This window comes from Antechinus flavipes, chromosome 4, assembly GCF_016432865.1.
Source record: "Antechinus flavipes isolate AdamAnt ecotype Samford, QLD, Australia chromosome 4, AdamAnt_v2, whole genome shotgun sequence".
In the NCBI taxonomy this organism is placed as follows: Eukaryota; Metazoa; Chordata; class Mammalia; order Dasyuromorphia; family Dasyuridae; genus Antechinus; species Antechinus flavipes.
The window spans coordinates 158,533,022-158,560,032 of NC_067401.1; the positions used below are offsets into that span (position 1 = coordinate 158,533,022).

The 27,011-nt window shown below is 34.3% G+C and overlaps 2 protein-coding genes across 3 annotated transcripts in view; one reads left to right on the forward strand and one right to left on the reverse strand.

Annotated features, from left to right (window-relative positions):
* Nucleotides 1–27,011, reverse strand: part of ARSG (arylsulfatase G) — a 996,823-nt gene that overhangs the window by 419,939 nt on the left and 549,873 nt on the right. The gene's annotated exons all lie outside the window — the stretch shown is intronic.
* Nucleotides 1–27,011, forward strand: part of RGS9 (regulator of G protein signaling 9) — a 90,238-nt gene that overhangs the window by 10,794 nt on the left and 52,433 nt on the right. For both annotated transcript variants that reach the window (XM_051995246.1, XM_051995247.1), the window contains exons 2-7: nucleotides 3,885–3,981; nucleotides 21,165–21,215; nucleotides 23,549–23,658; nucleotides 23,909–23,960; nucleotides 24,881–24,939; nucleotides 25,826–25,902. In XM_051995246.1, the coding sequence (XP_051851206.1) occupies nucleotides 3,885–3,981; nucleotides 21,165–21,215; nucleotides 23,549–23,658; nucleotides 23,909–23,960; nucleotides 24,881–24,939; nucleotides 25,826–25,902 (446 nt within the window). The remainder of the gene's footprint in view (nucleotides 1–3,884; nucleotides 3,982–21,164; nucleotides 21,216–23,548; nucleotides 23,659–23,908; nucleotides 23,961–24,880; nucleotides 24,940–25,825; nucleotides 25,903–27,011) is intronic.

The following is a 27,011-nucleotide window of genomic DNA, read 5'->3' on the forward strand; positions in this document are numbered from 1 at the left end:
TATGTCACTTGATTTGGCTCCAGAGATCCAAATATTAAATCCTATCCCCAGCTTCTTTGCATCATAAATCTAGAGCTGAAAGGGACATTAAAGATGGTTCCTTCAGAGGTTATTCAGCTTCTCCTTCATTTGATAGATGAAGATCCTAAGAGGATAGTCTAACAGTTTATAAACTCTTGACTTTCCCAAGGTTGCCACTCAAAATAAAGCTCTGAGCTTTAATTTCCCTCTCTGTAATATGGGGCTATTAGGGAGCACCATTGTGCATACCGTGCCATTCCTGGAGTTAGGAGCACTCATCTTCCTGAATTTAAATCTGGCCTTAGACATTTACTACCTGTCTAATCCTGGGCAAGTTGCTTAATTCTGTTTACCTTAGTTTCCTCATGTTATAGAATGAGCTTGAGAAGAAAATGCAAATTACTCCATTATTTTTGTCAAGAAAACTCCAAATGGGATCCTGAAGTGTCAAATACAACTGAATGACAACAAAAATGGGGCTAATAGTAGCACCTGCTACTTATTGGTTGTGGTGATCTAATGAAACAATATATGTAAAGACCTTTGTGCCATAAAAAGAAAACATCCTTCCCAAACCTTCTGATCTAGCTAAGTTGGCCTTCAAACTGTCACGTGTTCCTCAGCCACTACTATTTCCAAGCCTTTGCAGTGGTGTTCTCTATCACTAGAACATACTCCTCAACTTTTGTCTCATAAAATACCCATGAAGGATTCCCTGACCCTGTTCTTCAGTCATTTCAGTTGTGTCCAACTCTTTATAATCCCATTTGGGATTTTTTTGGGCAAAGATAATTGGAGTGGTTTGCCATTTCCTTCCCCAGATCATTTTACAGGTGAGAAAACTGAGGTAAAGAGGTTGTCACATATCTAGTAAGTATCTGAGCTTAAATTTAATTTTCATGAAGATGAGTCTTCCTGACTCCAAGACCAGCACTCCATCCACTTTCTACTTAGCAGCCCTACTAGCTACTTTCTATTTATTTTGTGTTTTTTTCCCAGTACATACATAGATCTATAAACTTGTGTTGACTTTTCCAGTGGAATGCAAACCCTTGAGATTAGAGATTGTTTCATTTTATTAATCTCTATTCCTCAATGCCTGGCTTAATAAATGCATGCTGATTTATTAATTGATAAATCTGGATTGTACTCTCCCACAAATACATATAACATCAATGGGAGAAATGAATATACAGGGTTCACAAGTAGAGAAGTACATCTGTAGCCAAATTACAAGCGAAGCACAACAGTTTACATCACTGATGTTGCAGATCTTTGCACTGCTCTTATTGACTTGGGTCTTGTGGATTCCACTGGGTGTCATTATACTGTAGTCACTGTGGACTTTTGCTTATGACTTTTCTGAAGTCCTGGCTTAGAGCAGTACTATCTACTTTCTTCTAGAAAGAGCTGAATTGATTACCCTGCAATAAAGAGTAGCCTCTATGATTCTGCTTTCTCAGCCTTGACTCTGAGGAGCATGGAACTGGCCCCAGGATCTCCTACAACTGACAAAAACTCTTCTCCAAAGCTGGATTTCTCCATGTGCTTCTGCTTCAAAATGCAAGAAGAGAAATGACAAGAGAAATCTTGACTTCCCCCAACATCACTCTGAAAAATCTAAGCTGTACAAGGGGAAAGGTGATAAAGCGAACTGTTAACTATGTCCTTCTTCATAATTGTTTCTCTTTTAGATTCTTTTCAAAGATCCAAAGTTAGAAAGGTCAGCTTAGCCTCCCCTTCAAAACTTTCAAGTCTCAACCCCCAGCCAAGATTCCTGGTCCTTTTATATGCAAATGCGCCCCCTCAGAATCTAGAGTTTTTGGAAGCTTGGAAATATAGCTTCTTAAAGTCTGAAAGGGGCACACTTTGACATCTCCTTTTCTCTGTTGTCTGTCCCTTAACTACCGAAACTTCATCAGAAAGATGTTGGAGACTCAGCTGATCAGAGCTTTTCTGTTCAACATCTTGCTGTAGTTATAAGAGCTTTGAACCTTTACAAATCTTCTACACTCGTTCCTCTACTTGAGCAGACTTTTTTTTTTTTTTTCCATATTCACTTTTAGATGACTACCATCAAAAAGTATCTCTTACTAGAACAAGGCTCAGGTGTCCTCTGATGCACTCAGGTCCTCTATAAAACTATTCAGAACTTTGAGTCTATTTTGTTATTCTCTAAGTTAATTCAGTTGTACAAAAGTTACTTTCTTTTTTTATTGAAATGCTCTGATATTTAGGGGCTCACTACAAACATGCTTTGATATTGGTAAAGTTACATCAAGATAAGAAGCATTTATTAAATACCTACCACGTGCTAGGCATTAGTCTAAGTATTGTGGGTGTAAAGAAAGGCAAACAAACAACAACAACAACCACAAAAAACCCCACTAGCATTTGTTCTCAGGGAGTTTACTTAAAGCATAATGGGGGAAACAAGGCAAACAGTTATGTGCTAACAGGATATGTAAAGGATAAATTGGAGATAATCTCAGAGGGAAGGCACCAAGATTTAAAGAAGGATAGGAAGCGCTTCTTGCAGACAGTGGAACTTTAACTAAAACTTTAAAAAACCAAAACCTAAGGAATGCACTTTCTCTTAATCTCTACTTTATAGAATGCCCCTTCTTTCTTTTTCTTTTAATTGCTTTTTTTTTTCTGATCATACATCCACATTAATTTTTTAAATAGACATTTCTTTATGAATCATGTTGGGAGAGAAAACTCGGAACAAAAAGGAAAAACCAGAAAAAAAAAAGAAGAAAAAGGGGGGAAAAAAAGTGAACACAATTATGTGTTGATCTATATTCAGTCTCCATAGTTCTCTCTCTAGATACACATGGTGTTTTCTGTCCAAAATTTATTGGGATTGCCTTGGATCACTGAACTGCTGAGAAGAACCAAGTCTTTCATGACTGATCATCACTAGAATGCCTCTTCTTTCAAGATGCCTCTCAAACACATGTAGCCTTTCTTGATTTTATTAATGGTTATTTGGGATCCTCCACACAAAAGACTTTATATTGTATCATTGACAATTAGGTCATTTCAAACTTGAGCTCAAATCCTACTTCTGACACAAACTTGATGAGGTCAAGTTTCTTAATTTCTCTCAGCTTCAATTTCTTCATCTGTAACATGGGGATAATAATAGCATCCATCCCTCAGGATTCTTTTGAGGATCAAATAAATTAACATATGAAAGATGCTTTGTAAACTTACATAAATATTATTATTTAATTTTCTTTATATATATTTTGTATTTATGTATGCATATACACATATACACACATATTTATACTTACATATATGCCCTTATTGTGTCCCCTCTTATAATGTAATATTTTTGGAGTTGAGACTGTTTTCTTCATAGTATTTGTATTCCCAGTGCCTAGGACAATGCTTGCCACATTGGTTTTTAATAAATATTAGTTGATTATATAAAAAGTCACTAAAATCCTACTTCAATGCCTTATCATACTAGGGTTAACCCTGATTTTTCTAAGCCTATGTTAGGTGAGTGTATACTTTCAGATGTTATACCCAAGTTGGGAAGTCTTCAAGTGTGGTTCAACTGACAGATGATATTTATCATCTGAGGACCAGAGGAACTGGATGGAAAAACATTAAAAATAATTTTATTTATGTTTTATTATAGCCAAAAGTAAGAAACTTGATTCTGGATATCTGGAATCACAAAAATAGAATATCCGTGTAAGTACTCCAAATATCTAGAGTCAGGTTTCTTTTTCTTCTGGCTGTAATAAAACATATATAATTTTGAAAAAAAATTTAAATCTGAGGAAATAAACAAGAAGTACTTTGTTAAGACTCATCTTTTGATTTCCCTCCATTCTGTCTTTCAGATTGAAGCACTGGTGAAGGAGATGCAAAATCCAGAATCAGGAATCAAAATGCAAAACCAGAGGGTCATGATCACTAATATCCCTCATGCAATGACAGGTAGGGATTGGAAAAGATTTGAAGGTATCCTGGAACTGAATGTCTGGAACAGAATGCATTCTTGTCACAGCAGTTGGATTAAGGCATAAACAGGAAGTGATAGAACTTAATTCTAAAATAAGGTTTGGATATTGTAATTGGTGGGAATATAAAGAGATGACTTGAATGTGTAATTTCTTGAAACTTTCTTGTCATTTTTGCTAGAAGGTCATCATTTAAAAGAAATGATATTTTATTTAATACAAATTGTTTTTATGGCAAAACCACTTCTCAAAAATCTGCTAATTCTTTCCTCTTTGCTCTTTCTTAAAATAAAAAAAAAAACAGTTGAGCAAAACTGAATAATGCAATGATCACAAAGGAGTATGTAACATTCTGCATTCATAGTCACCCTCTTTTTTTTACTAAAAAAAATTATTGTATTCAAATATCAAACATCTGAAATTAATTCTGATCATTGAGTTCTATTTTCTATTTATATTGCCACTTTTAATATTATCATGACAATGAGTATGTTGTTTTTTCACTTTTGTATCCTTCACTTTTCATTCATTCAGGATGTCGTCTTATCTTTCTCTTAATTCTTCATATTCATTGCTCATTATATCACAACAATCTTTCATTACATTAATATAATGCAATTTGTTCCATTATCTCCAATTTGAAGATCACCTACTTTATTTTAAATTATTTTTGCTAACATAAAAAGTGCTACTAGGCATATTTTATTTTACATAGAACTTTATATTTGTTTCATTATAGCCATGTTAATTAACATTTCACTGTCAAGTTGCTAACTTCTTCTGTAAGAGATATGAGCCTTAATAGAAACATCCATCTGTGAACTGTGATCACCTATTGTTTCTTTGTGTTTCATTTTGATTTAAGTCCATGTTTTTTGAGAGACATGACAAGTTCCAAGGTAGAGGTTTAATTTTGGTATCACCATTTGTGGGCAAAATATTCTGTGCTAATAAGTCCATTGGGAAAATTGTTTATATTTTCCCTCTTAATTTTTATAAATTTTTATTTTTTATTTTTGATATTGACAATTTGATTTTTTCTCTTTAAAAAATACCCTAATGGTTTTTCTTAGTTTTTATTTTTTTTATTTATTTTGTTCTTCAATATGTTAGTTTCCCCACTCCCCCCCCAAAACCCCAGCCCAATTAAAAAATAATTTAATGATTCTTTTATTTTCAGTTTTGTATCTTGTTTGGTTTTCAAACAATTTTTATATTTAATTCAAAATTTTTGATTTTTTAAGCTTTTTTAGTTGTTGGTGCATTTTATGTTTTTTTCTTTTTTTTGCTGAGGCAATTGGGATTAAGTGACTTGCCCAGAGTCTCATAACTAGGAAGTTTTAAGTGTCTGTCTGAGGCCAGGTTTAAATTCAAATCTTTCTGACTTCAAGGCTGATTCTCTATCCACTGCACCAGATAGTTGCTCCTATCACATATAAATTTGCTAAAATTCTATTAGATAACATTCCTTTTTTTATCTTTTTTGCTAGTTTTGTTTATCTCTAAAAAGGGTTTAAAGAAATTTAAGTACTTAGATGCTATATTGTTCAGTGCATGTGCACTAAATATTGATATTGTTTCATTATGTTCCTTAAAAATGATGCAATATTTTTCTTCTTCTTCTTCTTCTTCTTCTTCTTCTTCTTCTTCTTCTTCTTCTTCTTCTTCTTCTTCTTCTTCTTCTTCTTCTTCTTCTTCTTCTTTTTCTTCTTCTTCTTCTTTTAGCTCTGTTCATTTTAAACTATTGATTTGTCTGGTTTCTTGATTGCTACCTCAGTTAAAAAAATAACTTGAGACAATAAATTTCTTCTTTAAGCCTTCATTTTAACTCTTTGCGAATCTTTGTTTCAAGTGCATTTCTTGTTAAAAATGTATTTTTTGATTCTGCTTTCTAATCCATTCTGCTACCCATTTCTCTTTTATGGGGGAGTCCATCCTATTCACATATAAATTCATAGTCACACTTTTGATTATTATTTTGTTTTTTCCTCTGTCACATTCTTGTTTTTTTCCTTCCTTTCTTTCTTCCTTCCCTCCTTCCCTCCTTCCCTCTTTCCTTTTTTCCTTCATTTTTCTCTCCACTGAATCTTTCCCTAATAATCACTCCTCCAAAATCAGTAACTATTCCCCCCCAAACTCTATGCACCCTCTTAAAAATTCTTCCTTGTCCCTGACTGTTTCTTTGTTATATTTAATGTGTATCCAAATCAAATTATTTGTGTTTTAATATATTTGATCTGATCTAGGTCAGATGGTAGTGAGTTTCATCTGATGTGTACTTCCCACTTTTTTTCCCACCTCTTTTTCACCTCTGTATGCATTTGTTTGGGTGAAATCTAATTATGAGTAGTAAGTTCTTCCTCCTCATTTCTCATTTATTCTCTAAAACATTCCTTTCCCCCTTCCTTTTCTTTCCTCTCCTTTTCTTCAAAATAGAATGGAAAAAATCCCTTGTCTTATATTTGTTCTCTTGACAACAGTAAGATTTTAAAGGAAAACTTGTGTCTTCTCACCTTATTAGAAAGTAAACACTTGATTTAGCATGTTCCAGTGACTCAAATGAAATTATCTTTCTAGATTTCTTTCATCTGTTCTAGTTAAGTATCTGAGGTTCTTCCCTGTTATGATCTTTTAATCAGCAATTCTTTAAAGTTCTCTATTCTATTAAAGAGTTATATCCCTGGTACAGGAAGTTACTTCAGGATATATTATTCTTGGTTATGAGTTTTTTCTTTATGAAATATTGCATCCTAAGATTTTTTTTTCTTTCTATTAGTTACAACATAGTCTTGTATGATCTTGATTCTGGTTTCTTGGTATTTGAATTCTTTCTTTCTGGCTGCTTGAAGTATTGTTATTATTTTTTTAACCTAGAAGCTCTAGATACGTCCCTTCATTATAGCAATTTATAAAAGATTTCTCCCAAAGCAGACCTTAGTGCATTTAGTCTGTCATCATTCTAGATCTCCATGATAAAACTATGCATCTAATTTAGATCATTTAAATTTAAATCACACAGCCTAATTAAACTCTTAGAGTGCAAGACTTGAATAATATAAATACACCTAATTCATTCTGTAGCATGATCTCACTAAAAGTGCAGCCATGTTTTGTGTCTAGGAATAAATTACCCACACATTAATTCTAAGCTAACAAATAAATTATCTAAAGAAAATAGTATATGAGGCATACTGCCAACAAAAGGAAAAAAAAATGAAATCACAGTTAAAACTATAACCATATCTTGAAGTCAGAACGGCTATGGTGTGGCCAAGCCATTAATTGGTGCAATTCATAGGACAAGCAACCAGGAGCAGAAAAGCAGACACCAGCAGCACTTGAAAAATCTCTCTGCTCCAAAAACATTTGTAAAAAACACTAGTTGGAAGCAGAAGATAAAGATTTATATTCCCCTTGCTTGCAACTTTGTGCTTAGCTTGAGATATTTCGCCTAATTTTGCTGTGCTCTATCCCTTGGTTTCCTGACATCTCTTCTTGCCAAGGAATTCTTATAAGTGAGGAAGGTCCAGAATGTAATGATCACCCAGTTTATCTGAGGGTTCCATTGCCCATTCCTTTATCTATGGGCTAGGCAGAAAAACTAATTGGACAACACAACTTTCCCCAGTATCTGTTCCCCCATCCCCTCCATTCTTTCCTACATGATTAGGGTTCACTGCCCCACACCCTGTGCTGTCAAATCCCCTTAGTTTCCAAGTTGATGATGTTCTTAAACCATTCAGAGAGAAAGATAAGTGTTGAGATTAAGAGGGACATCCTGTATGGTTCTGGAGGGAAAATGGGTCCTTTGATCAAAGAAAATGACAGTAATGTCTGTCAAGAAACAGGTTGTTCACAGAATTATTTTTTACAGCTGAAGAAATATCTGGTCTAGTAAGTACTGATGTGGTTCACCTGAATACATGCCAGCAAAGTTCTGCCATTCAATGGTCCAATCACTGTGATCTCTACTCAGTGTCTAAGAACACTTTTATGTTCCCCTAAAGGACTTACCATAATAGCTAGTATCTATATAATACTGTGAAATTTGCAAAGTGCTTTAAAAGTGTTTCATTTGATCTTCACAACAGTTCTATTATTATTCCCTTCCCAATTTTACAGATCAGGCCACTGAGGCAGAAAGAAGTAAAGTGTCTTGCCTAGAGACCCACAGCTAGTAAATGTCTAAGGCCAGACTTCAGTTCCAGTATAGTGCATCATTTAATCACCTTACCAGAGACAGAATTGCACTCAGCAGAGAATCAGCAGAGAATGTCAAATCCATCCAGGGCAGAACTGTCTGCTAAGCAAAGGAACTTCAAAAATATTTCAGATCATTCAAATCCCTATAAGGAAGCACCCAGGTGACCAGTGCTGACAAGAGCAGAGAAAGGCTGTCCCTAAAAATATTGAGGAGGTCAGTGACTTTTACATAGATGGTGTAGGTACTAATGAGTCAAGACTCAGCATAGTTCTTGACCTTTCACATTCTATTAAAATTTATTTTTGAGGATTTTTGGAGGAAACAAGAATTTATTACCTGTTCGTCATAATATTAAGCTCTTTACAAATATTAATTATTTCATTTGATCCTTGCAACAACTCTGTGGGAAAAGTATTATTATTATCTTTATTATCCAGTTGAGAAAGTTGAAGTAAAGGTTAATTGATTTGTTTAGGATCACACAGCTAGTAAGTGCCTGGGGCCAGATTTGAAAATGGAAGTCTCAAATAGTAGCTCAATAATCCATGGAGATACACCACAGAGAATGTTAATAGCATCAAATAACTTGGGTAAATCAAGGGGCCTTCCCCTTGTAATGGTTGTAATGATGAAACAATCTAATTTGGGCTTCCCCTAACCCTAACAAATCCATCTCCACTATATATCCAGGCTGAGATATGACCACAATAGTAGTATATATATTTTTTGTTGTCCTCTTACTTTTATCTGAACATTAGACTTTGTGTTGTTTTTTTTAAATAACATTTTCTCCCAATTACATATAAAGACAATTTTTAACATTCAATAAATTTTTTTTTGAGTTCCAGATGTTCTTCCCTTCTTCCTCAATTCCCCCACCTCGTGATAGTAAGCAATTTGATATAGGTTATACTTGTGCAATCATGTAAAACATTTTAATATTAGTGATTTTGTGAAAGAAAATGAGAACAGAAGAAAAAAAGTGAATAAAATTTTAAAAAGTGAAAAATAGTGTGCTTTGATTTGCATTGTCTATCAGTTCTTACTCTAGATATGTATAGTATTCTTAATTATGAGTCCTTTGGAATTATTTTGGATTCGACAATGCTTTTTGTTCTCCATGTGGTTATCTCCTCTAAAGCTCCCAATACCATTTTCATGTTCAATCTGAATAGGTTCCCCCTGATGATGACCACTTGGCTCCCTATGTCTAGAAGATCCCTAAGCCTTCATTTAATAAACCCAGTCCAAGGATCTCTGATATTCTTTTTATTTGATATCAAGAACTAAATTCTATTCAAGTCAAGCCTAGCCTTATAATTTTTAAATTCCATAAATTTGGGGCCCATGGGAGTTGGTGGGGTCTGACAAAAAGCCTTTTTCTCTTCCTCCTAGTGTGCCCTAACTGGGATATAAAAGAGCTGGTTTTCAATTTCTCTCTTATAAAACTCAAGTTTTAATAACCAAATCCATAATCCCTTCTTGGAAAAGGGATTTTTATTATTGTTATTTTTAAAATTTCTCTCTACCCTTTCACAGAAGCAGGAGTTACAGTACCAGGCCCAAATTCAGGAATATTTATCATTGTGAATTCAAATTTGGCCTCAGACTCTTATTAGTCACTTAATGTCAGTTAACCTCAGTTTCCTCATGTGTAAAATGATCTGGATAAGGAAATGGCAAATTACTCCAGTAGTTTACCAAGTGCAGTCACAAAGAGTTGGATGTGACTGAAAATGACAGAGCAATAATAGAACCTTCAGAGCAGGCCACCTGAGATGCAATGACATTTAAGTACCTGTTTAGCATCTAGGGGGCATATCCTTCCTAGAAACTTTAAAAGCCTATCTTCCCAACTCTAAATAAGAACAAGTGGGGGAAGGCCCATTTCAAGAGACTGTTTCCATATGGGAGAAACACCCTCCAAGCAATCTGAAGCAGGTTATGCACAAGGCGATGGGGCTTGTTCAGGTGATGTTCTAGATGTAGTCAATCTAGAATTCCTTTTATCATTCAGATGATGAACACCCTCCCTTCTCTGTCTTTAACTGGGAACAGGATAAGCATGAAATTTGTCCTTTGAGGGCCAAATCTGTCTTTTTCTTCCTCTGAAACAGTTGCAAGTCTCTTATCTTTACAATTCACAAAGGAGGTACTAGGTTAATCCCCTCATTTTATGCAATTCAGTCTCAATAAATTAATTCAAAAGAACCAATCCAGCAAGAGTGTGATGGTAAATGTTTGAAGACTGGCTTTCTTTTAAAAAGTAAAAGTATACTTTTAAAAGTTTAATTTGCATTTTTAACCTTTACTCCATCATTTTCTTGAATCTAGAAATAGACAAAAAAAAAAAAAAAAACCAAGCCCTGATTTATAAGATTATCTATTTCTTAGGTTTAAATACTCATGCTGAAGATATAAGAAAAGCCAAGACAGGTTCCACCCCGCCCCCTATTTCTGAGTCAGGTCTCTAAAAGCTCAGGTAATATTTAGGCTACAAGAGGTTTATCTCCTTCCTTAAATACTTCTTAATCTCTTATAATACACAAATCCCCAATCAGAATATCCTTGGGGAGGGTGGTTAAGTACAGGAAAGATCTCAGTCTTGGGGAGTAGATGAGTTTGAGGGGGGAAAAGCCAGTATTGCAACCTAACACACTTGAACCAATATGGGGGAATTTTACTTTATATCATTCCTACCTTTCTCCTAAATTATATCCCTAGTAGCTTGGATTTCCTGGGATAACAAATTTAAACTGGGATCTTGATTATATGGCCACTGAAATGAAGTTTGAGAGGAATGGAGCCCCTTTTCCCTTCAACTGGGTTGTCATAAAGCCCATTGAGACTTTATTTCAGTTTCTGTACATACACAGCTAGCTTGGTCTCACTTAATTTCACTTTTGCTAATTTAGTGATGCATTTCCAATAGCAATAAGCCATAGGAAAGAAATAGTGAAATGGGTGGTGTTTTTATTTCTCTTCCTAGGAACTCAACTGGGTTTTTAGAGTTGGCTTTGTCTTCTGTGGTGGCAAAAGGATTGCTGGCTTCTTGGAGGGTTCTCAAATATGCAGCTATCTTGCCTTTCTGTACAGTGACCTGCCAGTGTCCTTCTTTATTCCCTTTTTTTTTAGTGTCTCCAGACTTCTAACTTTTACTTCTGAAGTCCTACAATGAATGGAAATGCTTACTATTATTTGTTGTTGTTGTTTCTTCAACTGCTCTTTTAAATTTTGCTGGGGTGCTTGTGGGGACAATGAAGCTGACTATGACCTTTCAAATTTTATTTGACCCCAAAGTTCTTAACATTTTAATTCCATATTTGATTCTGCTTTGTGTTTTGGAGACAATGAAAGATATAATCTCATTATGGGGGTCTTTTTGTGGGAGCAAGTTGGTACTTTAAAAAGTATGTTGGGGTATTTATTTATTTATTTATTTTTTAGTGTGATAGAATTTGTTCCTATTTATAGGGAAAATTTTTGGTCAAAAAGGGTGATACTGAGAAGATGAGTATAATATTACAAACTTATAAATCCTGCTAGAGGGGAGGTTGAGGTTGGTGAGTTGTAGAGCAGCAGTGGATTAGAGCTGATTGAGTGTTGTAAATCTAGCACTAATATGCTAAATCCCTGGGAGGGCCTAGGCTGCCTAAGGAAAAGCTGAACAGGCCTGGGTCGGAAATGATTATTTTTTTCTGTGCTGAGAAGTGGTAAGGTCAGTGAAATGTTGCACTTCCAGCTTAACTGAGATAAGGCAACCCAGTCTTTAAAAAAATGATCCTAGGAAGATTTATGAACTGATACAGAGTAAACAGTATGCAGAAACAAGACAACAACAAAACCATATATATTGATGTATATACAAAAAAAAAAAATAGAAAGAACAATAAAATGAAATGTCTGCTACTAGCAACTTCACCTTTACTAATGGACAAGATAATACAAGATGGATTATAATAGATCATAGATCCATGCAGGATCCTGTTATAACAATGAAATCAGATAAAATGACATACACAGATATCCAATATATCCTTCACACACACATATGCACAGTGGTATCAGGGAATGTGATTTATACCTAACACTATAGGATTTCTGGGTTAGTTGTTCAGTTGTGTACAACACTTTTCTTTTTAAACAATGGCTTTTTATTTTCAAAATAATACAAAGAAAGTTTTCAATATTCATTTTGCAAAACCTTGTGTTCCAAATTTTTCTCCCTCCCTTCCTCCATCCCCTCCCTGGACAGCAAGTAATCCAATATATATTAGACATATACAATACTTCTATACATATTTCCACATTTATCATGCTGCACCAGAAAAAAAAATTAGGTTAAAAAGAAAAAAATGAGGGAAAAAAAAAACAAAAAGCAAGCAAACAACAACAAAAAGGTGAAAAACCTATGTTGTGATCCACACTCAGTCCTTATAATCCTCTCTCTGAACGCAGCTGGCTCTCATATCACAAGTCTATTGGAACTGGCCTGAATCACCTCATTGTTGAAAAGAGCCACATCCATCAGAGTTGATCATCACATAACCTTGTTGTTGCTGTGGTTTACAGCTCTTTGTGATCATATTTAGGTAAAGATATTTAGATGATTTGGTATTTCTTTCTCCAGTGCATTTTACAGATGAGGAATTGAGGCAAACAGAGTTAAGTGATTTGTCCCAAGTCACACCACTCATATTTGTCTAAGGCTGGATTTGAAGTTCCGTCCTTCTGATTGAAGTTAGAGGAACGAGGATATACTAGTGAAGGTGAGGATAGTGGTAATAGGAAGTTTTTGTGGTGTAAAACCAGACTCAGAGCTTGGCTTAAAATCATAACCCCTGAACTTTCTTAGTTTTCTCCACCTCCAACATCCTGAGATTTTCTAGTTGCTGTTAAAATAGAAGATAAAGAAAACATCTGCATTCTTTAAGTCAGGTTGAATGAAAGTTAACTCAGCAAACCTGATAAATTCTGGTGCCTTAGAGACATCTCTCTCTCTCTTTTTTTTTTTTTTTTTTTTTTTTGTCATGGAGCCCTTTGACAATCTGGTGAAACTTATGGACCCCTTCTCAGAATAATGTTTTAAAATATATAAAATTACAAAGAAAACAATTATATTTAAAAAGAGCTATTAGCATACTTAAAACAAATGAACAGATTCATAAAACCTCGGTTAAGAATTCTTTCAAGAGACAGGGGAAACAAATCTATCTTGCACAGCCAGTATTGTAGATAGAAAACCAGACCAGACCAGAGGAACCTGAGCCAGCCTGCTGGTCTATGTCTACAGATCAAGTTGTCCAGTTGTGAGTGACAGGATAATCTTATAATTTGATCTATTTCAGGAAGTTGTCAAGTGGGAGCAAAATTCTAGGGCTCCTTGGGTGACATGATATAATTAGTTTAATGTCAGCAAAGGACACTATAACAGTCTATACTTTGCCATGTGACATTCACAAAGAGTGACTCTGGTATTTTAAGTGGAATTTCAGATGGAGAGTCTTAGACCTGTAAGAAATGATTATGACTGCAGAAGGCTAAGGGGGAAAAGAGACAATGGCATCAACTGGTAATAATATGCCGTAAATAAAATGAACTTATCTCAGTGGCTGAATTGGGTATAAGCATGATACTGTCAAAAGATAGGATTGGGAAAAGACATGGGACTGTCCATGGTGGCTCAGTGGATGGAGAACTGGGCCTGTAGTCATGAAGATCTGAATTTAGATTTGGCCTCAGACACTTCCTATCTGCGTGACAAGTCACTTAATCCTGTTTGCCTCAGTTTCCTCCTCTGTAAAATGATCTGGAGAAAGACATGGAAAACCATTCCAGTATCTTTGCCAAAAAGACCCAAATGAGGTCACGAAGAACTGGACACAACTCAAAAATGAGTGAACAACAATAAATCCAAATTTAGTCAAAATTGTAAATTGGTTAATAAAGTAGAAGGTGTGTAAATCAATCATTATTCAACAAGTGGCTTTGCTCCTCTGGTACCCCTTGTATCTTCTCTGAAGATGAAAACATTAGATCCAGGGAACTAAAGTTTTATTTTGAAACCTCTATAAGACTACACTTTTTAAAAATGTTATATAATGCCACTAAATCTCTGCAGGTTTTGGCTTCTGAATCTATTATATTGGGGGATTTCACTGTTGTTTTGCTAGTTCCTTACCATGGAACCAAGGGCAATACTTTCAGTCTTTAGAAATTGAGATGGTTGTTGAAAGATGTAGCCATTCTTTTTATTTTTTTATTGTAAGGAATGCTACATTGGAATGTCTAGTTTCTCCTTTCTTTCCAAGCTTTTCAGGATGTTCTCTGTAAGTTATTGACTTTTTAAAAGTCCATATTTTGTTTATATTGAAGAGATTGAGTTTTTTCCCTGGAGATGGCATTCTAGTCTCATAAGACTGCAGAATGATGGGAAAGGATATTTGTTTCATGAAGCTTTTCTTGATCCCTCTCAATAGTGCTATCTTGTGATAAATAATATAATATCACATGTTAGGTTCTAGAGGATATCAGAATCTATCTTATTTTGCTTTTACCTATTTTCATTCAGACTAAAATTCATAAAACAGAGACTAAGTTTTATTTAACCTGAAAGAAAATATAGAATGTATTTTTGGAAACTTTTAAACTTCTTGATAGTCAGCACAATTTTAAAATTCTTGTTCCCTTCCTGGAAGATATTTAACAATTCTTCTATCTTCCCTTAGGACCTATACAGTCCACATGACTCACAGTAATAACAGAGTTTGGTCTGGGTTACTTCTTGATACAGATTGTTCTTTGCTATGCTAATTTAATACCAGGGGATTCTGCAGGTGTCATTGAGGACATGTACAGTTTCCTCTCTACTCCCTTGGTCTCTGGTGATTCAATTAGCCATATTATTATAAAGATTAATTTGTTTTAGCCTAGAGGCAACATAATGGCCCTTCAAATGTTATTCTTTAGTCTGTTTTAATTTTGGAGTTTTTATAAAAAGTTAAGAGTACAACCACAATCACTTAAAGCCCAGATTGAGGGGAGGGGTAATTCCTAATTGTTAGTATTCTTACGAGGTGCTAAGTGAGTTGAATTTAGGAGACAGTGATTAAATCCAGTTTAGCATTGATTTAATACTACAACAAATAATGGTTTCCTAGTGATATAATGATTGGTGTATACTCAGTGTGGGATATATAAGGAGGAGGTCTCAGGGCCAGGAAAGACAAGCCCACTAAAGGAGAAGCCCACTAAAGGACAAACACATTAGAAGTTCTGAGAGCCTCAGCAGGATTCAATTGAGGAGATTCACAAGCCAGAGAAGCTTAAGCTCTCCGACCCAAGACTACAGAAAGCCTCTAAGACAAAGTAGCCGAGCCCCAAGGGAAGGAGATGAGACTTTGAAAGAGACAGTAAAGGATTGGGACTTTAACTTCTGGCTGCATTTGAGGTGATTATTACACTGAACTGAAACTAAGGCTGCTCCCAGAAGCCCACCCCCCCCTCAAGAAACCTGCTCCCAGAGAATAATATATTTTAGAGAAGAACATTACACCTAACATTCAGGTATTGGTTTGCTTAGCTACCTTAATCAAAAGATATTTATCAGTAATTTCTAGATTTGTTGTTTCCTTAACTATAAAATGAAGATAATAACAGCATTTACTTTGCAGGGTTTTTTGTTTTGGTTTGTTTTTTTTTTGAGCATAACATAATATTTGTAATATAATTAGTTCAGTCCTTGACATAAAGTAGGTACTATATAAATGATTATTTCTTTCCTTTCCCCTGTTTCATCTTTTTGGTGCTTAATTGTTGCTGCCACAAAAGTAGTGTTTCAGTAGAAGGAAAAGATGCTAATTTATATTTTCAAAATTTCGTTTCTTTTTAGAATGTAAGTTCTTTGAAGGTAGAGACTGATATATATTTTTTGTATTTCTAGAACCTGTACACATTCTTTGCATATAATAAGTACTTAATATTGTTTATCACATCAAACATCAAAAAATAAATTTCTTCACTTGTTGGAAAGCTTGTTGCCAAAACTAAGTGAAAACTCAGTGAAAAGCTCAGTTCTCAGTGAGAATTGGTGAAAACTCAGTAGGAAGCTCAAAGTAGACTCTTGTAAACCATGCCCAAATGTTCTCGCAACTAGTCTTAAACTATATTACACATTTTTTAAATTTCTTAATAGTATTTTATTTTTCCAAATACATATAAAAATAGTTTTCAACATTCATTTTTGTGAGATTTTGTGGTCCAAATTTTTTCCCCCTCCTTTTCTTACCTTCCCCTTCCCCAAGATAGTAAGTAATCTGATATAGGTCAAACATGTAAAGTCCTTTTAAACATGTTTCCATGTTTTGTTCTTTTCATCTTTTGAGTTCTTCCCAATGCTCAAGTTAAGATTCTGAATAATCTTCAGAAGACAAAAGGAAGATATTCCTCCTGTCTCCAATACTGGGATATATTCTCCCATAAATACATATCTCATAGTGGGAAGAACAAACATACACATAGAATACACAAATAAATAGACCAACAGTTAGTAAATGCATGTGGCCTAAATAATTCAGATTTTTGGGTCCCTCATCTTTTCTTCTCTCAGGTTATCTTTATTTTGGTCTCCTAGATATAAAGTCTCTGCTGGGCACGTCTTTTAGCCAGACTGTCTGTGAAAGTTTATCTTTGCATTTCATCTTATATTGGACAAAGCCTTGCTCAATTCACACAGATACTCTGGTTTTGCCGTAATTTACTAGGCCTGCTTCCTATTGGAGATGGTGTTTTCTACTGGGGGAGTGGTCTCTGCTGCAACAAGTCCTGGCAATTGAAAGAATAGAGGAGGAGATGGATTCTCTGTTCTCTCAAAGGTTGAGGAACATTTGTGGTCAAAGACCACATCCTTTTCTTAATCCCAAAAGCTTACATTCTTCAGCGTTTTCCATTTCTTCAACTAATCCCTACATGGTATGTCTTGCTTTATTAGGGATAGTTTTTCATCCTATAATCCTATGATTTCATCAAATGACTGAAGAAAATCTTCCCACTTCTCAAAGAGGTAACTAAGCATAGATACTTTTGGCACTTCATTTAATACCTTTAAACCTTTTTTTAAAATTAAAATTTAAATACCTTCATATTCAAATACCTTATTATTTGACCTTTACTAAGCTGGGGGATAGAATATCAATTCATTAGAGGTATCCTGATCAGGCTTCTTTTTCTATCACATGAATATTTCCTTTTCCCCCAATGACAATAAAGAAAAAATAAAAAATATGAAAAAAAATTAAGTAATGAAAAAAGGATGTTTTGATCTTCATTCAGAGTCTATCTGTTCTTTATGTGAATAAGGATAGCATTTTCCTTCATGAGTCCTTTGTACTTGACTTGGATCATTGTGTTGCTAAGACGAGGTTAGTCATTCATAGTTGATCATCTTACAATATTGCTGGCACTATGTACAATGTTTTCCTGGTTCTGTTCATTTCACTTTGCATCAGTTTGCATAAGTGTTTCCAGGTTTTTCTGATATCTGTCTTCATCATTTCTTGTTGCACAATAATATTCCATTACATTCTGTACTACAGCTTGTTCAGTAATTCCTCAATGGACGGGATCTTCTAAATTTCTAATATTTTATCACCACAAAAAGGGCTGCTATAAATATTTTTGCACATTAGGTTCTTTTCCCTTTTTTATGATTCCTTTGAGATATAGACCTAGTAGTGGTATTATTGGATCAAAGAGTATCCTTTGATCCTTGGTTCCCTTTTGGGCATAGTTTCAAATTGTTCTCCAGAATGGTCTGATCAGTTCACAATTCCATCAACAGTGTATTAGTATCCCAATTTTTTTTCACATTCTCTCTAACATTTATCATTTTCCTTTTTTGTTATATTAGCCAATCTGAGATGTGTGAAGTGGTACCTTACAATTGACTTAATTTGTATTTCTCTAATCAAAAGTGATTTAGAGAACTTTTCATATATTTATAGATGACTTTGATTACTTAATCTGAAAACTGCCTGTACATATCCTTTGAACCATTTATCAATTGGAGAATGACTTGTATTCATATAAATTTGACTCAATTCTCTATATATTTTAGAAATGAGGCCATTTGCTGTAAATATTGTTTCTCAGTTTTCTGCTTTCTTTTTAATCTGGATTGCACTGGTTTTGTTTATGAAAAACTTTTTAATTTAATATAATCAAAATTCTCTGTTTTACATTTTGTAATGCTCTCTATCTCTTATTGGCCAACAGCCTATGATTCCCTTAACTTCTTCAAGAATTTGGATGCTATACTACTTGGTATTATGTTTAGTAATGATATTCATTGTCTGTGGTACTTATGTTTACTTCCTTATCTTTTAAAATTAGGCCTATTTTTGCTTTTGTCTGAGATCAGAATTGTTATACCTTCTTTTTTTAACTTCAGCTGAAGCACAGTCGATTCTTCTATAGCCCCTTACCTTTACTGTGTGTGTGTGTGTGTGTGTGTGTGTGTGTCTGCTTCACATATGTTTCTTATAAACAACATACTGTAGGATTCTAGTTCTGAAATGTTTTTGATAATGATCAAATCAATCACAGCTCTATCAAGAGCAATTAATGTTCCTATTTTCCTGAAATCCCTCCAACATTTGCCAGATTATTTCCTCTTGATTTGTTTGAAATTAAAATTAAATCTCACTTTGTAATTAAGAGAAAATGATTTTTTCTTCCTTCTACTCTTGCCCCATTGGGAAAAACAAGCAAATAAACAAACAAAAAATTTGTAATAAATATGTATAGTTAAACAAAATAAATTCTTTTGTTGACCATATTCATTGTGTCCAAAGAAAATATGTCTCATTCTACAACTTGAGTCTGCTATCTTTCTGTGAGGAAGTAAATAGTACACTTCATTAATCTTTTAGACTCATAGAAGGTCATTGCCTTGATCAAATTTTTTATTGCTTTCGAAGTTATTCACTTTTACATTAGTATTGCATAAATTGTTCTCTTGATTCTGCTTATATTTGTTATCATCAATTTGTATAAATTTTTAAAATTGTTTTTATGATATTGATGTTATAATATACATTATTTTTCTGGTTTTGCTATTCCCTTTGCATCAATTAATACAAATCTTTCTGTGTCTCTGAAATAATTTATTTCCTAATTTCTTATATTACAGTTTCATTCCATTCCATTCATATATTTATTCAGTTATTTCCAATTGGTGAACATCCAATTAATTCCCAGTTTTTTGATTTAAGAAAACTACTGCTATAAATATTTGTGTACCTTATTTTTCCTCTTTCTTTGATCTCTTTGGGGTATAGGCATAGCAGAATGATTGGTGTCATTCATGGGTCCACCAATAATGCATTTGCCCATAGCCCCTTCAACATTTGTTGTGGGATTTTTTTTGTCATCTTTGCCAGTTGGAACCTCAGAATTGTTCCAATTGTATTTCTCCAATTATTAATAATTTAGATCATTTTTTATATCTTTTAGATTGTTTAGATTTCTTCTCTTCAGATCTGACATATCCTCAGACCATTTATCATGGGGAGTGTCTCTTATTCTTATGAATTTGACACAGTTCCTTAAATACCTTGGAAATGAGACCTTTATTAGAAGATGAAGATCACTCCTCCCCCAGTTCATTGTTTCCCCTTTAATCTTAGTTTTACTAGATTTGTTAATGCAAAAAAGTCTTTTATTCTTATGTAATCAAAATTATTCATTTTAACTTCTATGATCCTTTCTATCCTTTGTTTGGTCATGAACTTTTCTTCTATCCATAAATCTGATAGGCAAGTTTTTTCTTGTTTCTCTAATTTATGATGTGAACTTTTATATCTTAGCCATGTATCCATTTGGAACTATCATGATATTAAATGCATCATTATGCTTGTATGTAATTCATGTAACATTTATTTTTTCTTTTTTTGTCATCTCTGTCAATCTGGTTTGGTGTGAGATGGAGCTTGAAAAATGCTTTAATTTTCATTTCTCTATTAGTAATTTAGGACATTTTTTTCTAATTTTCAAATATTTTATTTCTTTCATTTATGTGTAAAAACAATTTTAACATTTGTTCTTTAAATTTTTGAATTTCAAAATCTCTCTCTCCCTTCTACCTCTTTCCCCTCATTAAGAAGGTATGCAATTTGTTCTAAGTCATATATGCCCAGTCATGTGAAATAGAACTTTTTTCCCCCACGACGAATGATATTTTGATTTTTTTTTTCTTTGAGATAGAATTACATTAACCTATTTAACATGTAAAGGACTGCTTGCCATCTGGGGGAGGAAATGGAGGGAGGGAGGGGAAAAGTTGGAACCGAAGTGAGTGCAAGGGATAATGTAAAAAATTACCCTGGCATGGGTTCTGTCAATAACAAGTTATTTAAAAATTAAAAAAAAAAAAGAGAGATAGAATTACATTGCTGTATACATATTTCTCCCTTTGATAGAAAGGTGGTGGACTGTGGGTATGGACTGTGGGTATAGACTATTTTATATGCTGTTTGATTAATCTGTTTTACTTTATCTCTAGTATAAGGGAGAGATTGATAGTGTAGAGAGTGTACTGGGGAATTACATGTATGTATATATTATATATGTGTGTTTATATACATATACATCTGTACACATGAATACATATTATTTTAAAATTTAATTTAATTGTGCATGCATTTACAAACATATGTATATACACATGCAACATATATTCATAAAATACTAGAAATAAATCCCTTACAAACATCAGCCTGACATAGGTGAAAATGGGTTAATTTTCTATATGTACAATACCTATGCTTTTTCCTCTTTACTAACACATTCCTTTTAAATGTTGTATATTTGAGTGGTTTTAAGAGAGAAGTCTCGGAACAACTATTTTTTGCTAAAGGCTCTTTTCAAACTAGTTTTTTTGGATTTCTTCTGTCTTGTAGGAAATGATATCTTACAATGGATTGCCCAGAAGCTTTGGATTGACAACCCAGGTGAGTTCCTTTCCTCCTTCCTCTCTTATCTTTCTTCCTTCTTACTTACTTATGTTATTTTAGGCTCTTCAGTAGATTCTAAAGAAGTAGGAGATATGGTCCTGCTTTGAAAAGTATATGCCCTGGGGCAGCTAGGTAGGGCAGTGGATGGGGCACCAGCCCTGAAATCAGGAGGACCTGATTTCAAATGTGACCTCAGATACTTAACACTGCCTAGCTATGTGACCCTGGGCAAGTCACTTAACCCCAATTGCCTCAGTAAAAAAAAAAAAAAAAAAAAAAAAAAAAGTATATGTCCTAATGCCTATAGATTGGGAATGACTAAAATAATCTGTGCTATATAATTATAGTGGGATGTTATTGTGCTATAAGAAATGACAAGCAGTATTGTAATGGGCTGAGGCTTGAGTTGATGCACGGAGGTCCCAAGCACATGAGGCTAAATAGTAATTGGACTATACTCTATTAATATATAAGCTTGGAGAAAGAATGGCCCCTGCCCACTCTTTGTGCAAGTCCTGATGTATTGTATAGGAAATGATGATTTTGGTGGGTGGAGGCAGGGGAGTGGAAAAGAAAGGGGAGGAGAGACTTTTGGGATTTGCCATTGCCGCGGTTGGCTCAGCTCACATCTCTCTCTGTTAGCTGGCTTCCTGTCGCAACTGCCTATATTTGCTATCGCAATCTTTCTTGCCTATATTTGCTATCGCAATCTTTATTCACCTCTTCACTTCAATAAATATTGAAGATTTTCCCCTTAACCTGAATTCCTGACTCCGGCTGATTTTAAATACACGGTCATTACACAGTATATCCCAAAGAGGTCTTAAAGAAGGGAAAGGGATCTGTATGTGCAAGAATATTTGTGGCAGCCCTCTTTGTAGTAGCCAGAAACTGGAAACTGAGTGGATGCCCATCAATTGGAGAATGGCTAGGTAAATTGTGGTATATGAATATTATGGAATATTATTGTTCTATAAGAAATGACCAGCAGGATGATTTCAGAAAGGCTTGGAGAAACTTACATGAACTGATGCTGAGTGAAATGAGCAGGGCCAGGAGATCAACAACAATACTATATGATGATCAATTCTGATGGACCTGGTCATCCTCAGCAGTGAGATGAACCAAATAAATTCCATTTGTTCAATAATGAAGAGAAGCAGCTACACCCAGAGAAAGAACTCTGGGAAATGAGTGTGAACCACAACATAGCCCTGTTTTTGTCCACTTGCATTTTTGATTTCTTTCTCAGGATGATTTTACCTTATTTCTAAGTCTGATTCTTCTTGTGCAGCAAAATAACCGTATGGACATGTACACATATATTGTATTTAACATATGCTTTAATATATTTAACATGTCTGGGGGAGGCAGTGGGGGGAAGGAGGGGAAAAGTTGGAACAAAAGGTTTTGCAGTTGTTAATGCTGAAAAATTACCCATGCATATATCTTGTAAATAAAAAGCTATTAAAAAAAAGAATAACAAGCAGGATGGTTTCAAAAAAATCTGGAAAGACTTACATGATCTGATGCATAGTAAAGTGAATAGAACCAGGAGAATATTGTACAAAAGTTAATAGCAATATTGTTTGATAAAGAGTTGTGAATGACGTAGCTATTCTCATCAATGAAATGATCCAAAACAATCCCAAAGGACTAATGATAACACATACTATGCCCCTCCAAAGAAAATAAAGAAGCATACTTTATTATTTTTTTCATTTTTTTCTTTTGAATCTTTTTGTAAAAAATGACTAATATGGAAATGTGTTATATGATTACACATGTATATATGATTGTTTACCATCTCACAGAGGGGAAAGAATAGGGAAAGAAGGAAAGTTGGAATATGTGGGGGCTGGGGGTAAATATGTACATATGCATATATACATATATATGTGTGTATATATACACACACATACACATATATCCATCTGTACATACACAAGTATACCCTAGATGTGGGGGAGTATATGTGTATCTGTGTGTATGTGTATAGCATGTTGTCTCTCCATTCAAACATAAGCACCTTGAGGACTATTTAACCTTTTTCTTCTACTTTACCTCCTAGCACAATACCTGGCAGGAGCTCATGCTTAAAGAAAGCTTCTTGTTTCTTTCTTGATTTCTGTTTTTTCACAGAGATCCCTATAACCTAGTTAGACCTTTTCATCTTCGGATAGTGCATCAAAAAGTGAGGGTTCTTTAAGTTAAATTCATTTCTTCCATTATTTGAATGGTAGTGAGGAGCAAAGTGCTTATGGAATTTGGTAATAGGATTTCTGAGCACTTACCCAATCTGTCTCTGAGTATGAACTGCTTCTTTCTAGAGGCGCAGAATTTGGGGAATTTCGTTGTCAAGTATGGCTACATTTACCCCCTGCAGGACCCCAAGAATCTCATCCTCAAACCTGATAACAACAGTCTTTATCGATTTCAGGTGAGTTATATCCTTGACTAATACTAACCCTTCCTGACCCCTGTAGTGCTATTCTATTCTTACTTAAGAAGCCAAAAGATTAGTTTCATATCTTTATAAATCAGCATCATTGGAACTTAAATACCAGTGAAAGAAGAAAATGGTAACTGACAATTTAAAAGTCCTATATGCAAAGCTATTCTTAGGCAATCTGGAAACTAAGAAGACCCTGATAAATCACCAAGCATAATTTTTCTGATTCCTTTTACAGACACCTTATTTCTGGCCCACTCAGCAGTGGTCAGCTGAAGATACGGACTATGGTAAACACTTTTCCTTTCTTCCCCCTCTCCACAGTAGGCAAATTATTCTTTTCTTTAGGCTTTATATGCTATTGCTTCCTCTTTTTCTGGAGTGGTGGTGGAGAGACAACTGTATCTCTGATTTCATTGGTTTGGGAATTTGTCCATTGTGGAAATATGGATGGAGATATGCAATCCTTCCGTTGATTTATAATCTTAGAAAGGTGCTTTGGACTATGGTCACATAGTCAGTATATCAGAGGCAAGAATAGAATCCAAATTTTGAATGCAGGATTGACTTTCTTGATCTTAATTAATTAATCTTAATTAGTCAGTTATGTAGCATTTATTAAATACCTAATATGTCTACTATATTCTAGGCATTATGCTAAGTACTAGATGTACAAAGAAAGCAAAAAACAATCCCTCTTCCCAAAAAACTCACAGTCCAATAGGGAAGACTGTGCAAATATGTACCAACTAGAGATATACAAGATAAATTGAGAGTAGTCTCAGATGGAATGCTTCTTAAGAGCTTCTTGATATCCACTAAGCCCTGCTACCTTATTTCTTCATTGATTTGATATTTGTTCAGTTATTTTAAATATTAATTATATGTAATTATTTAAATAATTAATATAAAATATGAAATTAAACAGCAAAATCATAACCCAAATTAGTATTATATATGTCTTTCCTAAAAGCCTGTACATATATTAATAATTATTTAATGTTATATGTTATTGTTTTTATATTGTTTATACTTGATCAGCTAGCTAATGTTAGTTTAGGAGGTCAGCTCACAGAGAATCAGAAGTGTATCTGCTAAAAATTCTCTTTGCAATCCTACTAAACCACCTCTAATTTTAGTGTATCATTTTCCAGAGAGGGGCTGAAAAACTACTTTTGGATGATGGAATATAATCTATTTCTTTTTTTAGCTATCTATTTAGCCAAGAGAAATATCAAGAAGAAAGGAATTTTAGAAGAATACGAAAAGGTACAGAGATGCTTTAGAACTGTGTTTTTGTTGGTGAATGCTGATTCTCAGTAGATACTTTTTTTGTCCTTCCCTCCTCCATCTCAATTCTTTGTGGTTCCTATTTACACTCCCCTAAGAATCTGCCACCATTTATAACTCATCATCCAGGTGTACTGTCTGCAGCTGGTAGGAAGTGGGTATAAAGAATCAGAAACTTTTTATCAGCTGCTGGTTTTTGAGTCAAAAGCTTTGCTTCTGGGCCTGCTTTGCATCATGTGTTACTCAGTGGTCTATGTGGTATGATTTGAGAGCTACTAGGGGATCTTGCTGCTCTGTCTAGATTTCCAAATGAACACCATCTAACCTTTAAGAGGTTGGAATTTTGGATAGATAGTGAAAATACTGTTATTGCTCCTATATTTTAAAAAGGTTAAGTCAGTGTTCTGATAGAATCAAAGACTTAAAACTGAAAGGGATTGTAGAAACTCTCTAGTCCAACCCCCTCATTTTGCAGAAAAATCAACTGAGATCCAGGTTGATTTGAGTAACTTTTCAAAAATCATATGGGTAATCTCATTTAAATGGTCTAGGCAAGTGACTGTTAACTATTTTGCATAACTAATTTGATTCTGGGGTTTTTCCCCTTCTTTGATATGCTTTTTTTGGTAGGTTTTTATTTTTAAGAAGTAGGTGAAAGTTTGTTCTGATATATTTTGAAGAATTTAACATTATTCCTAAGGTAAGATTTCTCTCTTGAGATACCTTGTGTCGCACACCTAGAGTAAGCAATCCCTGTCTAGACACAATTCAGTTTAGCTGAGTCAGGAGAGTCCCCTGCTGTCTTGTCTCCTGCATTGTATGGTAACATGTATTGTTAGTTCTCATTTTGTTCTTCCTGTTCTAGGAAAATTACAACTTTTTGAACAAAAAGATTAATCATAAATGGGACTTTGTCATCATGCAGGCCAAAGAACAGTACAAGTAAGTAAAGAAAAAACATTTTCTTACCCTGTTTGCTCCTCCCCCTCTATTGACAGAGACCCATGTTTTTCAGCCTCATTCACCCTAACAGTTCCATGTCCTAAAATTCAACAAATGTTCACATTCAGAGCCCTCTGCTTAAGCAAAGGGAAAGAGAAAGATTAGATAATACAAAATTTCTGGTAGCTTAGAGCTTGGGGATATAAAACATGATGAGTCAAAATGTTAGGTGAGGCTCAAGGCAGGAAAGGTAAATAGATTGTAATAGACGTAGAATTTGAGTTGGGTTTCAAAGTTTGGGTAGGAATTCAACAGATTTTTGGGAAGAAGTAGGGGCAGGAGAAGAATCAAGAAGACATTCCATGGAGATGGATCAATATGAGAGAAAGAAAACCACAGAGATGGGAAATTATAGGGCCTGAATAGGGAACAGTGAGTAATCCAGTTTGTTCAGAACCTAAAGGAGCTGTATTAGAGAAGTGTGAGAAAGGCTGGGAATGAAAGATGACATTAGATTGTAGTGGGTCTTGAATGTCATTAGGAAGGAACGAAGAATACAAATATTTATTAAGGAACTGCTAAGTGCTTTAAAATATAACCTCATATATAAATACAAATATATTTGATCCCCACAACAATCCAGGGAAGTAGGTGCTATTATCATTCTCATTTTTCAGTTAAGGAAACTGAGGCAGACAGAAGTCAAATGACTTTTCTGGGGTCACACAGTTAGTACATGTATAGGGCCATATTTGAACCCACTGTGCTACCTAGGTATAAACATCCATTTCCTTCGTAGACAATTTATTCAGGAAATGAAAACTTGTTTAATATTAAATATTAGCAAATATATTTAAGAAGAAAGTCTCCTAATTATATCAACTATTTGCAAATTGCTAACATTAATTAGCAATTAATATTAAACATTAGCAAAATATATTTAAGAAGAAAATCTCTCGTAAAAAAAACCAGAATATTTTGCACAAAAATGACTTTTTTGATTATCTCCTAGTTTGGATTCATCCACATCACTGCTTCCCCTTCAGTGTTGTAGATAATTGAAAACTGAGGATGTTTGCAAGGCTACCTTGAATAATAGAAATCCCATG